This window comes from Ahaetulla prasina, chromosome 1 (genome assembly GCF_028640845.1).
Source record: "Ahaetulla prasina isolate Xishuangbanna chromosome 1, ASM2864084v1, whole genome shotgun sequence".
Taxonomy (NCBI): domain Eukaryota; kingdom Metazoa; phylum Chordata; class Lepidosauria; order Squamata; family Colubridae; genus Ahaetulla; species Ahaetulla prasina.
The window spans coordinates 80,274,454-80,292,468 of NC_080539.1; the positions used below are offsets into that span (position 1 = coordinate 80,274,454).

Below are 18,015 nucleotides of genomic sequence, written 5' to 3' on the forward strand. Positions count from 1 at the left end.
TTTGTTATACTTATCATTTTTTCTTAAATTTAGAAGTCAAGAAAATAGCAATAGTTATAAAACTACTCTTTTGTTCCAATAAAAAATGCCTTCCATTTCCAAAGATGGGGCAACCTTTTATGCAAATCCAGGTAGTTAATGTAGTCATTGATGGCTCTGCCACAGCTGTAAAGCATCCAGAACCTGAGTGCTATTGAGATTGGTGACTTAGTAGCGAGACGAAATGGCCCTCTGGAATTTATCTGGGGTGCAATGCAAGTACCAAAAGAGAAATATAAATGAAGATACAGGTACATAAAAACATAACTGTAAGAGATAATTAAAAGACGTTTAGTAATAGAACACAGCCTTTTAATATGCAAATTTCTGGGACCTTCTCAGAACAGCTGGTCATCAGAGCAAGGTAGATCAACAGATTTTTGGCCTGACAGATTCAGCCTTTAGTGACTTAGCGAGTCAAAGAAGTCATGCTGAAATTATCCCAGATATTCTCGATCCTAATTATTAGTTATTCTGTGACATGTTTGAATATTTGATTATTAATAAAGTTTTTCTTCAATGATGTATTTTCCTTTATGAAGGTTGGCAGTTGCTCTGGCATAAGAGGAGCTATCAGTGCAAACGCCACTTGTTAAGTTATCCTTGAATGATTAAAACTCCCTGTTTTGGGAACATTAACAGTCACAAGCAGCTGTTAGCGTGTTATGGAAGAGGTTACTGTTGTGCAAATTATAGAGTGTTACTGATGCTTTTTAGAGAAAGAGATTAGTTTAGTTTATGTGTGGGATACAACTTGAGAAGACAGAAGAAAATGTGAAAACATGGCACTGTTTTGACACCATTAATGAAGGCTAATAGAATAGCCTCTGCAACTTAGTTATTGTGGTTCCCAGGCTACCCCCCACCTCTCCTTTGCTGAGTTCTTTGCAACTTATCTGTGAAAATTTGCACTCAGTTAGCACACAAGACTTGGACCGCCTGGGGGCGGGGGGGGGGGGGAAGAAATTATAGCACATATTCTAAAAATAAACATGCAAACTCTGGACTAATTGAAGTGTCTTAGCACTTTAAATCTAGCCAAAAACAGTTATCTAAAAAAAAAATACTGAATTAAAAAAAAAAATCTTTCTTTAAGGCTGCAGAAATGTACCTGTGCATAAAAAACGGCTTTTCTTCTTCAGCATTCTCAGCATCTCCAGTAATCAAGTTGACGCCTTTTCAAAATAAATATTGAAGGAGAGTTGCAAGATAGGTTTAGTTCAAGTATCTTTCTAATCAGATACCAGTGGGAAGATGGAAAGCAACCAACCACTCAGTTTGTGATACATCCTCAAGTATGTACGGACAAATGTTAGGGTGTGCTGACACTATTTCAAATGAATGGGGGCAGGAAATACATTTAGTTTTCTGCTTCCTCGTTGTGAAAAAAAAGATACACTAAGTTGATTCGTGGGCTATCACAGAAATTATAGTTGTAAAAATCAATCATAACTTTCAAGTATGTGCCTTGAAGGAAAGCATATCTTATCTTCAATGAAATGGTTGATATTTTTGCAACAATTTTTTTTATTTATTTATTTTGTCACAACAGTATATATAAGTATAAGCATGTAATAACTATACGAATTGGATACAATCAAAGGGAACATTAGGACAGGAATGGTAGGCACGCTGCAATTTAGCAATAATACTACATATTCTTGCTTCCTTATTTATTGTGTTGTTACATAATCAAGGTTTGAATTAGAGTATAACTGAAAGAAGACTTGAAAATTTGGGGGAGATTTTTTTAGCCAAGTTTGTGTTACATATTTTGATAATGAGCTTTTTTTTTAAAAGCAACAGCAAAAACAACAACCCCAGATTACATGATTTGGTAATACATAGATAAAAATCTCAGATATATGAGAAAAACAGACTAGATTATTTCAGGACATCTGTGAAGTGAGAGTTCTCCAGTGTAAAAGAAGCAAAGGAATGGGGCCATGGCAAATGTCTCAGAAGGGACCATTTCTAATTTCTTGGCCCGTAAATATGAGGGGGAAGAGATGTACTTTCAGACTAACACAATTCTGTTAACGTAACCTAACGTAACCTGTTAATGTTACAACCACTTTAGCACTAGGAGTTGAGCACAACTCAAAGGTTTCTTTATTTATTATAGTGAATTAAAGACATCTTTTTCACATTGGTATAATATAGCCTTCATTACAGGAGACAAGAATTGCACTCCAGTAAAATTAGGTAAAACATGATCTGGATTAAATACCCTGAAACAGTTTAGGAATTGGATAAATTAAAGACCCGTTCTTTTCCACAGATTGCTGCTCATAATTAAACTTCATGATCATAGTTATGTGACTCCCTAGAAAAGTTAGATTATTGGACAACAGGTTTTTTCAGAAGGAGTTTTGTAATTATTGATCCTTTCTGAGCAAAGTGAGGTTGGCTTCTCTTGTTTATTTGTTTGAACTGTTCGATCTCTATGGGGTTCAATAATATGTAAAGTTTGCTCTTCAGTTTTTAACTGTGCTTCCACAGTTAAAGGGACTTTCCCGCCCGCTTTCTAATGCAGCCCCCACCTCCAAAATCAACACTGATGTGTCCCCAGAACTGGAGAAGTTCAGAAGACTGGCTGAACTGGGCCTTTCCCTATGTCATAATGATAAACTATTCAAACTACAGGGGACTATGTTTTTCAGGGCAGCAGCTAGCAAATTCAGTAAGGGATTATTATTTTTTTTAAATGCTAATACTTGTTGTATTTATTAAACTGCTATCAGAATCCACTTGTTGCATCTTTATATTATATATTAATAAATAAATCTATTGGCAAAGCCAACTTTTGCTTTGATTTTAAAATTACAGTAAAATGTGGCTAATTTATAGTAAGTGCATTTTAATTATATTATAATTTTCTTCCCAGGTTCAGACATTGTTCAGTGGTTAACAAAGAATTTGTCGATAGAAGATCCAGGTAAATGCATCATTTTTATTTATCAATCACCTTCCACTTTGTCCCTGCAAATCTTTTAACCTTATTCTTTGTGATTGTTTAATCATGGCATGGAATATTGTTTGTTTCAGAGAGTTTGAGGATTCTGGATTTTGGGTTGACTCCAGATTAAGAAGCATACAATTTTTTGCCTTCAGATCTCCCAGTTCCCAAAATGTGGTCCATCAGAGCTTGCTCATAATGAAAGCTTGTGGCTTTAAAAATGCTCCAAACTCATGAATTATGTCAATTAAATTAGCCGTCTCTTTTATATGACTTCCATACTAAAGGAAAAGTTTATGAAAAGATCAAAATATAGAATCTTTTCTCTTAATGGTTTTCTACAACTTTGTCCCACTGTCAATTCAGCTTGATAGCAGAAAGAACATAGAAAATCTTCTTACTAGCATGTCTTCCCATCCCATCACCTAGTGAGGCTGGGTTAGATAAAGATATAGTCACTGAATGCGTATTATATTAATCATTCAATGTACTTTGGGGTTTTTTATGATGTCATGATTAAAATAGGCACAAGAGAAATATCCAATATAAAAAATAGCAACACGCAGCTAACTTGTAAAATGTAATAATGTTGTAAAATCTAAAAACTCTTATATGTCTGGGGAAAGAAGTCCCTTAAAGATAAAACTGAGATCAAAAGAATTTCAATCCATTCATCAAAGATTTCTGCTAATGAAAAGAGTAAACAAACATTTTAAAAGAGAAAATTCTGTTTTATATATATACTATAGGCCTATAATTTAAAAGAAAACTAGAAAGTTATAAGCATTATTTTAAATATGCCTCTATCCATTCTCCAGAATCCATTCCTAGAAATCATTTGAATTCTAGCTCAGCCAGCAGAGTAAAATATCTTGAATATGATCATACAGAACTCTTCAATTTGAATTCTAGCTCAGCCAGCAGAGTAAAATATCAGAGTAAGAGATCATATTCAAAGAGGATCAATTTGATCTAGTAGTTAAGGCTCCAGGCAAGAAACTAGGAGACCATGAGTTCTAGTCCCACTTTAGGCATGAAAGACAGCTGGGTGACTTTGGGCCAATCACTTTCTCTTAGCCCATCTCACTTCACAGAATTGTGGTTGTGGGGAAAATAGGAAAAGGAAGAAGTGTTAGGTATATCCTTTTTAAAACTAATAAAGGCATGATATAAATAAATGAGAAGATTAAGATCCAGAATGACCCAATATAAGACAATTTAGTAGGAGAAATTGGAATGGAAACAAGCAATGGCAAAAAGAGAATAGAAACAATATTTTCATCTTTTTGCTAATGATTTCTAGGAATGGATTCTGGAGAATGGATAGAGGCATATTTAAAATAATGCTTATAACTTTCTAGTTTTCTTTTAAATTATAGGCCTATAGTATATATATAAATCAGAATTTTCTCTTTTAAAATGTTTGTTTACTCTTTCCATCAGCAGAAATCTTTGATGAATGGATTGAAATTCTTTGGATCTCAGTTACAGACTGAATGTGCTGGGAACTGGGCACAGTTTTAATGGAATTTTCAACAGCAATTCATATAATCAGTGACTAGAAACTTGTAAAGAATTCTTATTGATACTAGATGTGGACACTATTTTTCAGTTTTTCGAGAGGATGATGCAGTGAAAACTCTTGCATTCTTGCAAGAAAACCTAGATCTACAGTGTATATTGTAGTTTTTTTTTAATGTGTACATGAAGATACTGAGGAAGGTTGGGCTCCAGTGACGTCACCCTCCTGCTGGGTGCTCTAACAGAGCACTCCGTGTTAGAAGATTGTAAAAGTCAGTGAAACAGAAAAAAAATCACTGTTCACTGAGCTTAGCATACCCTCTGGGCGAAAGAGGTTATCAGAGTTGTGGAAGAGTGGCAGGTCTGACAGGGGGTTTGCTCTCAAGAGCGAATTTTCCTGGATTTATGACCCCATCGAATTCCACTCCCTCCAACTTCAACACGCTCCTGTTTTTATCAGGAAAAAGGAGTGGGAATGTCGCTTCTGCTCAAAAGGACTTATTAAATTGATTGATTTTCTAAGCAGACGGGAATTTCACAAGCGTTCGATCTTTGATGTAGAATCAGCACGGCAAGTACCGACTCCCTTTTTGAAACTTGAAACCTTTCTTTGTCTTTGATTAATTGACTTTTAAAATGGCGTCTGAAAGTGAAAGTAAAAATTTTTTAGTACGATGAAGTAGCGTTATTTGTGGATTGTTACAAACGGAGTTTTTTTATACTGAAAGGAGGGAAGGAAAGTTATTAAGTTTGAATTCCTGATTCTTTTGAAGACAGAATGGCAGCTAAACCTTTAAAGCCTTCTGGAAGAAGGGGATCTGAACCAAGTCTTGAGGAAATATTGAAAGAACAATTAAAACTTTCTGAAGATAGGCAAAAAGAGATGATGGAGAATTTTAATGCAAAAATAAGAGAAAATATTCTCATGGCAGTTCAAGGACTGAGTAAAAAAATTGATTGGAAGTGGAAATGCAACAGATCTCTCAGTCAAATAAGCATTTAGAAGACAAAATGAAAGGTGTTCAGAAAAAAGTGGATCAAAATGAAGATCAGGTTGTGATATTACAATATAAACTTATGGAAGAAGCTCTTAGAATTCGTGGTATGCAAGAAGAGTGAGGAGAAGACTTAAGAAAAATTATATCAGAAGCATTGGCTGAATTTATTGAAGTGGAACCCCAAGAGGTAGCTTACCAAATTGATAAAATATATAGAGTTAATTCCTGGATTGCAAGACAGAGAAAGCTTCCTCGGGACATTGTGGTTTATTTTGTGAAAAGGACTATGAGAAATCAGATTCTGCAAGTTTCATATCAGACAACTTTAAAAATTGGAGAACAGGAGTTGAAGGTGTTGAAAGAGATTCCTTCAAAGATGTTAAGAGATAGGAAGGAATTTGCTTTTTTTACACAAGAACTTAAAAAACATCAGATTCAATTCAGATGGGAGGTGCCAGTTGGACTGACAGTATTCTATCAAGGAAGGAGATATAGAATTGACACTGTTTTAAAGGCAAAGGATTTTCTTTCTACAGTTTTGAAAGTCGAAATAGAAGTGATAGAAAAACTTCAAGAGATTCAAGAAGGCGTGGTGATCCAAGAGCCTTCATTGCTGCCAGTATTAGAGGAACCACAAGAGCAAAGGGTGACAAGAGGAGCCCTTAAGCATAAAGAAGAGCAACAGTCTCAAAGTAAAAGCCAGGATCCCAGTATGGAAGCTGTGGGAGGAGCTAGACGGAAGATACCGGAGGAGGAGCTTCCGTTGTCTGCTTCAAAGCTTCAGGAGGCCAGTAATGGCAAATAGAATCTTGTCATGGAATGTTAATGGCTTGAATTCAGCTCAGAAAAGAAGGAAAATATTTCACTACTTGAAACAATTTAAAAATGATGTGATTTGTTTGCAAGAGACACATATAAAATTATCAGACCAGGGATTGAGACTAAATTGATTCTGAATTTAATAACAGCAGCAAGACTGTTGATTGGACAATACTGGAAGAAAGAAGAGATACCTACAATAGAAGAATGGATACTGAAAGTTATTAATTTGGCTGAGATGGCTAAAATCTCAGCTTTTTTAAAAGACAATACGCAGGAAAGATATTTAATTGAATGGAAAAAATGGATTGATTATCTACAAAACAGATATCAGATTAAGAAATATCAGATTGCCTTTGAATAATTAGAAAGTTATTTTATGTAATGGGGAGGGGGTTGGGAGATGAAAAGCTTTGGATGTGGTTATTTGGATTGGAAGGGAAAATTTTATTCTATGTTTGGTTTATGTATAACAATACCTTGTGATTGATCCGGGAAGCGGGGGGGGGGGTTTGGGAGGGAGGGGGGAAAAAGGGGGAAAAATGTTTTTGTTTTTTAAAACTCTTTCAATAATAATAAAAAAAAGATACTGAGGAAGGTTATCCATAGAGCAGGGATTAAATCATAACAATGCACTGAATAACAGCAAATTCTGTATCGTCTGAAATGATGCTAAGGAGCCTAAGGTGAAGTCTTTGAACTGTACCTTCAATGCAGTGGGGGATTAGAAATGGGGAAGAAAGTGAAGTTCACCCCAGCATGGAGGAAATTCTCTTGATCAGTAGACCAACTAACAGGGTAATGAGGAATCCAACCCATTCAAGTTAGGGCAGCAATATCTCTGAAAGTCAGGTTTCCAATTTGCACATGACTTTGGATTCTGTCAGTCTGCAGGGACTCAATAGTAAGAAAGGTTGAATACGCCTTTGCATAGCTTTATTTGCCAGCTGCACACTATTTGGGGAAAAAGGATCTGGCTACAATGACTCATACCTTAATCACCTCTTATTTAGAATAATGTAGGACATGGGATCGCCCTTGAAAACATTCTAAAACTACACTTCATAGAAATTGCAGTAACTAAACTTCTTCAGCCACAGTTTCAAGCTTGTGGTTCATTTTTGGCGCAAATCAAAGGATTGGTTTTGATCCACCTATTCCTAGGTTGTGTGCAGGATGCACAGAGTTATCTTCATGAATGCTCCATAGGTTACAGTCCTCACTGGAAAATCTATAATTAGACTAGATTGTTGGGAATTAAAAATGGGGCATCTTTGATAACGGCATCCTGATTGTTGCAGAGGAGGTAGATTGACTTACGCTGTTTTAAGCAAGTGATAAAAAGTGTTGTTCTATTGGGATTTTGAAGAATGTTCATGTGTTGTCATTCTTCAGTTTAATGTTGCTTTCCGTGATTCCCTCCCCCCCCCCCAATGCAGAAAATGGTTTTCTGAGTTTGGAAAATATGCAGTATACAAAGAGAGGAGGGGAAATAGATGGAGAAAGGCAAGAAAAGAGAGATGAATTTAAACTATACCACCAACCTGACTATTGTGATCTAGGCCCAAGTAGTTATTACCAGACACAATCAGCCCTAAACGAACATATTTTATTAGAACAGCTGAGAATTATTTCATTCTCAGCTTAGTCCAAATTAAGTCCAAAACAAAGTCATTCAGAAAAAGTCCTTCGGCCTTATTACAAACCTTTGTCTTCTTTGGCTCCCTACCAAAGGCTTTTCTTGGCAAGAACCCCACAAAGTTCAGAAACAGGAGATAAGAAACAACTGTAGCAACATTGCTTTCCTACAAAGAACCCAAGAGTGGTTGCTGCTCTTTTAAGCTTCATGGGAGGGGCCAATCATCTCCTGGCCTTACTCCCAAGTTTTTGCTTTAGCTGCTTTAGCTGCTCTTGCCTTCTGGCAGCTCTTTGCATGCGTGCACTAGGAACAGGCTCCTCCTCTTCCTTTGCCTCTCTGTTGTCCGCCTCTGGAGGCTCCAGAATCTGTGCATTGCTCCCAGATGGCCCTGGCCCCATCTCTGTCTCTGATGCAGAACCTTTGTCCGGGCCTTCCCCTGACTCCAGGACTGGCCCATTGTCTCCCCAGCCTCCTCACTATCCGACTCCACTGCCAGTTCCGCAGGCTGCTGACGGACCACAACACTGACAGCATGTTGTGAAAGAACATAGAATGTAGAACAGAGAATAACAGGGTTGGAAGGGACCTTGGAGATCTTCTAGTCCAACTTTCTACTCAGTCAGGAGGTTATACCTTCTAGACAAATGATTATCTAATTTCTTCTTCATATCTCTCTCTTTGCAGCATTTTTGAACATAGAGGACTTTGAATCCAAGTTGTAATATGAAACAGTTTTACTCTTTCAGGCATTTAGCATAGTAATATTTCGATAATGCCAGGTCTCTCATGGATACAGGGTCAATATTGTCTTGCTGTTTTTGAGGCTAGAGAACTAGGTTTAAGCCCTATCAATACAGAAAACTTTTTGGCCTCTGTAAAATTTGCTCCGGCTGTTGAGAGAAAGATTGCAAACTCCTTTGTAAAAATGCACTCTTTTTCTGTGACTCTCTTTCTCTCTCACACATACACAGGCTATAAATGTAGATGTAGATATAGATGTGGATGTAGATATTGGTGTGAATTCCACACAGTGTCTGGCACTCTCAGTTCTGCTGCTTCCTTTGGCTATGGAGATATATGTGTTTTCAAATCCTTTGCAGAAGCACCTAGCAGTTGAGCAGCAAGGGTGCTTTTAATGTCAGGGGTGATAGTACCTCACAGCTTGCTGCCTTTTAGGGCACAGAACTGAGAGATCTCATCTTCACACTGTTAAAATGCTGCTGTATGGTGTGAATGTGTTAGCAGCACATATAGCTCTCGTTATTCATATAGCTTGCATTTTTTACATTTAATTTAAAGAGATGCTGCTCTTTTTTGCATTAGAACTAGAGGAACCCTTTTATAATCTTTTAGTATAGTACGGTACTAAAGTATGATAGCCCAAGTGAGAAACTCTCATGTTTAACTCTCAGGCCTTAATCTCTTATGCTGCATCATCTACAGCTGTGCCTTACTTATCACCCATTTTATTTGGTCAAAAATTGTTAAATTAAAAGATAATTTAAGAATGATAAGAAGTATTTCATTGTTGTGGGCTAAGTGCACTAAAGGCAATTGTATAAATCAGGGGTGTCAAACTCAATTTCATTGAGGGCTGCATCAGGGTTGTGTTTAACCTCGAGGGGGTAGGTGTGTGTGTGTGGCCAGGGTAATGGACAGGGTGGGTGTTGCCAGGTCAACATCACTCAGCAAGGTTCCATTTTTGGCTGCAATGGCCTCATGCAGCCCTTTGCCAGAGAAAACGGAGCTCAGGGAGGCTGCATGTGGCCCGCCTGGGCTCCCTTTAACTGCAGAGGGCTGCAGGAGGCCATCGCGGCCGTAAATGGAGCTGGGCGAGCTGCACACGGCCCTCCCGAGCTCCGTGTTCGCTGGCAGAGCCACCACGGGCCAGTCCTTCACTGTTTCCAGGGTGGGCCCATGGGCCAGATCTAAGCACCCCATGGGCTGGATCCAGCCCATGGGCCTTGAGTAATAAGCACGGACCTGCTTATTTACGAACACAAACTTTTTTCTTTAAATTCTTAAACTTACAGGAAACTTCTTTCACTGAGTATTGAAGGTGACCCGCTCAGCATAATGAAACTTATAAAATGTTCTATAGGTGGCATTTGCCACCAGCAAGACTGGCTAAGATGTTTCCCAGTACCTCATCAACGTGTTGGAAATGCAAACAACAAAGGGGAACATACTACCACATGTAGTGGATGTGCCTCAAAGCAAAACAGTATTGGAGTAAGATTAAATTACAATTAGAAGAAATAACCAAAGAACATACTGAGATGAAACTGGAAACATTTTTATTAGGAATACTTTCAGGGTCTTATGAAAAAAAATTACAATATTTAATCATCCATATTATCACAGCAGCAAGAATAATATACACACAGAATTGGAAAAACAATAACATACCAACTGAAGATAATTTGATCAGAAAAGTCTTGGAATGTGCAGAAATGGATAAACTTACAAAGGAGATACAAGAAAAAGAGGAAACAGAATATTATATAGTGTGGGAGAAATGGTACTCATTGCTAGAGGAGAGTGATAAAAGGCAAGGAAAAATCAAATAAGGAAGATATAGGAGTAGAAATGTAACAACAAATAAGAGGAAACAGAAAAAATGTAGTTTGTAGAAATGAAATTGGGTACACTGTTATTTATATGTATATATGTAAATAAATTAATATTAGACTTAATAAGAGAGAAAATAAGAAATAATATTTCTTAATAAGAAAAAGAGAGAAAAAATGGACAAGTAAGAAATGTTTAACCATTGCGAAATTGTTAGAAAGAAACTATTAAAGTTTTTTTTGTTTTTTGAAAAATGTCAAATAATATTTTTTTTAAAAAAAGAAACTTGTTCTTTGTATCCTAAAAGCAACTTACATATCATTCGTAGAAGTGGTTAAGAGAGGAAGTGGGCAAACTCAGACAGGATTGTTGCAATGCACAGCAGTGAGCAAGAATAAACAATTGACTCTCTAGTCTAAGTTTCATAGCTGAATAATGTTGGGAATGTGGGCTTCTCTCCACCTTTCTAAGTGTTGATATTTATCCCAATGTTTATTGAGTAACGACCATAGTGTATGGCAAATGCAGGGCAAACACAAAAAAGTAGTTCTGGAGCATTTGTCTTAACCCCACTAAGAACCCACTGCAAGAGAGTTGCAAAATCTACAGTAGATTATGTCTGTAATGGATGTTCGCATCAATGTTTAACTATTGTGCTATTCTTCATTTACTTGAAATGGCATAGATAGTTTGCCCTTTTAATGCACGCAGTAGTTCCTGAAACTGTGCTTGTATATTCAGTTTTCAATGCTTTAGCTGGCAATCTTGCATTTATCTTCCACCCGTGTACCAATACATCAATGGTACAGGTGAACGAAGACCTAAAAACCTCTATCATTAGGTACCAGAGGCACCATCTGGGACATCGACTGTACAGATTGTGGTATTAATCATTTTAAAAATATCATTCAATTAATCTTACACTTCTAATTATATGCTAATGCTAAATGTTCTTATGTCAGCTTATGACAGAATTGGAGCAAGGACTGAAAATTTCAGAGGTAGGAAACTTTTTCAAAAAGATACTATTTTAAAACTGCATACTGTATCATGATAGCTCCTTTAATTTGAAATTGGAATCTCTTGCGGCCATGCAATTGATCTATTTCCCATCACCACTTAATGCATTATTAATTATTATTATTATTAATGCTAACAATGCATGAAAAAATAAATTACTCACAATTCTCAAACTGGAATTATCCTGCAGCCAGGATAATAATGCCCCCATTAGCCCATCTATTCAATGTCATGTATATAAACATGATGATTTTTAAAATCAGAGTCATTACATACTTTGGGCTCAGTGGTTAATAATTGAAATAATACTGGTTTACTCTTTCATTCTAAAGGCCAATTATGTATCAGGTCAATCCCTCTTTTTCCTCTTGCAATAGCATTGATTTATACAGTTCAATGAGTATTCTGTATTAATAATAATAATAATAATAATAATAATAATAATAATAATAATAATAATAATAATAATAATAATAATTATTTAATTTTTATACCGCCCTTCTCCCGAAGGACTCAGGGCGGTGAACAGGCAAATAAAATAATACAATATATTACAATAAAACACATTTTAAAAAACTTATTCAAAATAGCCTAAATTTAAAATACCATACAAAATATAAAAAAAATAAACCCCAATAAAATCCATATTTAAAAACCCTATTTTAAGCCAGTCCTGCTCGAAAGAATAGATATGTCTTCAGCTCGTGGCGAAAGGTCCGGAGGTCAGGAAGTTGTTGAAGTCCTGGGGAAGCTCGTTCCAGAGGGTAGGTGCGCCTAAGTGTCAAGGGTATAAAGGGAATGATTTTCTAATTTAATAGGTATAAAAGATTTATATAGTTCAGGTGTAGGTTGCCTTACTTATGCCCTCAAAACTTCCTCAACTTTACTTTTCAAATTTGGTTGCTTTGATTTTTAATTCCATTGTCTTGAGCCGTGTGTCATAATAGGACAAGAGAACAGATGCCTTAGTTTCAAATATTTTAAAGTGAATAAATTAATAATGATATATAGGAGAATTAGTGCCTACTCTCAAACTCTTCCTCTGGTAAGAAAATGAGGATTATGCTGTCATATACATTTTCTCAAGCTGCAGTGGCTTCATATGTTTATAGCATAAAGAGAGAGCCTATTCAATTGGTTCCCATAGCTGAAGAAGGATGAAAATTCTTAAAACCTGTGTTCTGTTAAAACGACTCACATGAATGATCATTTCCTACCTTAAGGTTACGTCATTAAAAATGCAAACTGCACTGGAGTTGCTTCCAGGAAAATGACTCTGTGCATCTAATATAAGAAGTAGAAGGCGCTAGGATCCCAGTTCTCCAGAAAGAGCGGTTAGTTCCTCACATTGATATCAATGAATGCTCCGTGATAACAGCAAGGTAGCTTATATTCCTCCACTTGTGATTTCCACTTGTGATTTTCTGCAACCCATCCATATAGCCAAGCTCAAGGACCTTGCTCTCCTCACACTGTATTAAAATTTCAGTTTTCAAACTTCACTTTGAATACAATTATGACCTGGATTTTTTGAGGCGTTATGATATTTTAATTCTCATTTTTGTTATAAACCTTCCATCATTGGAAGTTTTCAAAAAGAGACTGGATAGGGTATAGGATTGTCCCTTTGTCTGAAAGGGTATAGGATCTCCTGCTCGAGCAATGGGTTGGACTAGATTTCCGAGATCCTTTCCAACTCTACTATTCTATGTTCTATTATGGTGACTTTTGATTTTAACATAGATTTCACATATCGCAAATTGTAAAAATATTGCAAGAGGTGAAATTTAAACCCTTCCCTTTGCATATTAAAAATACAGACCACTTCAGTAGGGTACTCTACAAATATGTATGTGTCAAATATATAACTGACTTTATAAGTGGAAAAAGATGGAGGTAAGGAATAACAGCATGTCTTCTTTATTTTAAGCTGTCAATCTAGAGAAACAAGTTGATACATGTCATGAACTCAAGCTATACGTTCTGTGAATCTTGTCACCCACCCACCTCACAGGGATGTGGGTGGATTTACTGTATATGTTTTTGTGGTATTTTTGCCACTTACTTATTAGTAAAGGAAGTTGGACTATATGATATCTAAAACTGATTACAGAGTCTATATGTATCTGATGAAATTCAGTAAGAATGAAACCATTCATACGCTGCCTCCTGTTGATCAGTTAGGGGCAAAAAACACCATAGGAAAGATGGAGGGGCAACTTTAAAATCTATATATTATACTGTATCAACAGTACAGGTAAGTTGATGAGGCAGGTGATTTTCCTGGAAAAAAATATCTTGAAAATAAACATAAATGTTCTAATAACACAAAATGGTGAATCACTCAAAGTTGTAGAAGACCACATTAAACAATCCAGGTTAAATAACTTGATAAGATGCCTAACGTCAGGAGGAGGTTTGACACTTGTTCAAACTGACTCATTTTATTAAAAAGCATAAGTTTTTGTGAGCTGTGGCTCACATCATCAGATCCATGGAGTATTAAACTGATGTGGGATTTAAATTATGATGAAGAATGGGACTGGGGGAGAAAGGGTAGTTATGCAGTAGTAGGCTACATGAGATACAGATTACAAATACTCCATTATTTAGCAATTGTAAGGTGTTAAATTCCCATTGTGTTGGTTAATTGTGTGTACGGAGACAGCCTGAAACCTTCTGATGTGTGTGAGTTCCACAGTCTCTTACCCTATAGTTTTGTTCTTCCAAAATGATACCTTTACATCTATAATTGAGCATCCTTGGAAGTTAACATGTCCTGATACTACTTTAAGTAAGTGACTTAAAGGAAGAGCAGACAAAATTATCTCTAATCCTGTGTGCAAAGTTGTTTAGGTCTGTGGTAGTGCTGTTGGGGTAAATGTGGGATAAAAGCAGACATCTGGATTTTCATGTTAGACTCAGGCTTCATTGTTCCTTGAGATTAACTGGAATTTTTTTAAATAGAATAGAATAGAATAGAATAGAATAGAATAGAATAGAATAGAATAGAATAGAATAGAATAGAATAGAATAGAATAGAATTCTTTATTGGCCAAATGTGATTGGACACACAAGGAATTTGTCTTGTGCATATGCTCTCAATGTACATAAAAGAAAAGATACATTCGTCAAGAATCATAAGGTACAACACTTAATGATAGTCATAGGGAAACAGTCAATATAAATCTTAAGGATACCAGCAACAAGGTCACAGTCATACAGTCGTAAGTGGGAGGAGATGAGTGATAGGAACGATGAGAAGATTAATAGTAATGCAGACTTAGTAACTAGTTTGACAGTGTTGAGGGAAATATTTGTTTAGCAGAGAGATGACATTCGGGGAAAAACTGTTAGATGAATACACAATACTAAGAATTACATTTTAGAAATCAGCTTGATAATTAGCAAACCATTCCCCATTATTAAAGCACAAATATCCCTCAGCTATCATACCTTTGCAGTTATTTCAGAGGTATTTCTTAAGGACAAATGAAAATTGTATACCAACAGTTCACAAATATTATGGAATAATAGTAGAGTGGAAGCTTATTATTCAGGGCTTGTTTTTTTCATTCTTGGCTTCATCTTCATCCTATCCTGTTTTGTTCCCATCTAGACATCAAATCTTGGCAAATTCATTAATAATAATATTTTTCTCCAAAGCAGAGTGAGCAGGGCCCTTGATTTTAGGGCCTGAAAAAATGTTCTTTATCTTTCTCTCTTCATTATGTGTGATAGTCCTACCATTTTTGCTTAGTCATCTTAGAAGAAATTCCACTACCTAAACTTGATTTAGAGACCTTTAACTGCCGGCATAGCCTTTTCTGATTATTTTGCATGCCTGGCTTTATAAACACAATAATATAAAGTAACAGTAATTTCATTGTTTTGGAAGGCTTATAGGCCTTTTGGTATTGCAGTCTTTCTGATACAATGCACCACTCTCTGGTTAAGAAATAAACCTTGAGCACGAGTGCAACTATGCAAATCATATATAATAAAATTGAATTGTTCCTGATATTTTAGGGTGTTTTCCACAAATAAAGAACATGCTCTATTGCTAAAGTGACCAGATTTCAGTGATGGCAAAACGGGACACTATTGGGAGGGAGGGGGGGCTGTGGCATGCGCACTGAGTCTTGCCACCTGCCTGAAGGAGGAGGAGCGGCTGCTGCTTCTCCGCTCTTCCAGGCAGGCTCGGCTCTCCTCTCGGCTCTTCCAGGCAGGCTCGGCTCTCCTCTCGGCTCTCCTCTCGGCTCTCCTCTCAGCTCTTTTCTTCCTCTCAGGTGAAGTCAAGCGGCATCTCTCCTCCCTCTCGTGCCCCCTTCTCTGCCACTCCCTCTTCTCCGCCTCCTCCTCTTGCGTTGCCGCCTCCCATTTTCAGAATGGGAGTGAAACAAAAAAAAATCGGGACTTTTTGGAATTGCTGCGGGATGCGGGACAAATTATTAAAAAGCGGGACTGTCCCGCCAAAAGCGGGACGTCTGGTTACTATATCTATTGCCAGCTGCCAACTCTCAAAAATACTTATCCTGAAAATTGGACTTCAAACTTTAGTAATGAGGTTAAAGATTGTAATGATTTAGGATCTTAATGCTTAAGATGCCTTCCATCCTTTATAAGGTAGGTAAAATGAGGACCCAGATTGTTGGGGGCAATAAAAGTTGACTTTGTATATAATATACAAATGGATGAAGACTATTGCTTAACACTGTGTAAGCCGCCCTGAGTCTTCGGAGAAGGGCGGGACATCTTCTAGTGTATATTATATTAACTTTGGTTGAAGGAGCAGTTACCACAATTGATAAGGCTACGGTTGAGGGCTACTCTATCTAAAAATCCCTGGTTTTGGCATGTTTTCTCTGGTGCCAGGGTTGACCGCTTTTTAGCTGGCAGTTGAACCTGGCTGTTATCCCATTGTTTATTTTTTTTTATTGCTGAGTATTATTCTAACCATTTATTATTTTTACTTTAGTTTAATTTTCATCTAATATATTTAAGGGTTGTAACTTGCTCTGAGGATCTTAGGATTCTGGGCAAATAATAAATAACAAATCTAATCTTTAAAAAAGTAAAATAAAGTAATATACCTCTGTTATGGGAACGTGCACTCTACTTGCATCATCCAGGTAAATAAATGCCATGTAACATTGCTTGATTGATTGGAGGAGCACTTGAATTAAAAAACTGCTTCAATGTGTCCTAGAAAGATTGAAACTTTCTGTTCACAAAATACACTGCACATAAAATATTGAACTTTTAACTGCTCTAGTGAAGCAGTTAGCATGAAGTATGAAGCAAAAGCTATATTTGTATTTTGGAAAGGAAAGCTATATTTATATTTCTGAAAAATCATTATTTAAAATATGTTCCATTATGTTCAGAACATCATTCTGGAACTGTAATTGTGAGCTTCAGTTCAAGTATTTATTAGCTGAATTTCAATATGAAAAGGGCCTATTCTGTCTCCTGTTCCAGGTGTTCCTTCTGCGATGCCTTACTAAGAGAGAGGCACTTATATTTGAATGAGGAAAACAGACTATTCTCTGCAGCATGCAGTTATTTTAGTAGTTTATATGATGGCTAATAGCATTATGTGCAGTGCTTAGGAGACACATAAAAAAGTTACTAATAAAGATCATAAATCGATTTCTGATAATAAATGAAAATAAATGGACAAATGACTTAATAAATGATCAAGACCCATGGGTAGAATTTCTAAATTGTAATTCTGGGGGGAAATGATCCTTTGATAACTTTCCTAATGAGACTGAAAAAGTTGAGGAAATACATTATAAACCCCCAAACAAGAGGGAGTGGTAACTATTAAGGAAATTGAAGAAATACAGATAGTCCTCCCTTAGCGACCATGAGTGGGATCACTGACTCTCTTACTAAGTGCCACAGTTGCTAAGTGGAAAATAATCTGTTATGACATCACTTCCCATTTCTTCATTAAGAGAAATATCATATGACAATGACTTGCAATTTTACTTCCGTTTTCTCCATTACCTTTGTGTCAACTTCGAACCGAACCTGGCCCAGTCATCTTTCTGGTCCTCAGTTGCCACACAGAGGGGGAACAAGGTTGGAATGCATTACTAGACACAACAAAGAACTTTCTCATGAGAACCAAGGTCATCTCTATTGGTAAGAGATAAGGTCGGGAAAGGAGTGTCTGAAGAGCCTGCCAGTTAACCCAATTGGTCAATGTAACCTGTGACACTTGGGGATGGGGTTATTTCCTAGTTTAATTGTACTGAAACAGCAGGAAAGATTTAGATTTGGCTTTCCTTTGAAGCTGTGCCAATATGATATACTCATTAAAGAAGACCTTTGAGAAGGACCCAAGTCTCAGAGTTCTGATGTGCTTTGGTTTATTAGTCAGAGCCTCGACACTTTGCTTCTTACAAGCCAGTTGTCAAGTATACGAATTGTGCTTGTAT

The 18,015-nt window shown here is 36.6% G+C and overlaps 1 protein-coding gene across 1 annotated transcript in view; it reads left to right on the forward strand.

The window, feature by feature from the left end:
• The window catches only part of RGS7 (regulator of G protein signaling 7), a 202,254-nt gene that overhangs the window by 123,327 nt on the left and 60,912 nt on the right, over positions 1-18,015 (forward strand). Inside the window, exon 4 of the mRNA XM_058165755.1 lies at positions 2,927-2,977. Within this exon, the coding sequence (XP_058021738.1) occupies positions 2,927-2,977 (51 nt within the window). The remainder of the gene's footprint in view (positions 1-2,926; positions 2,978-18,015) is intronic.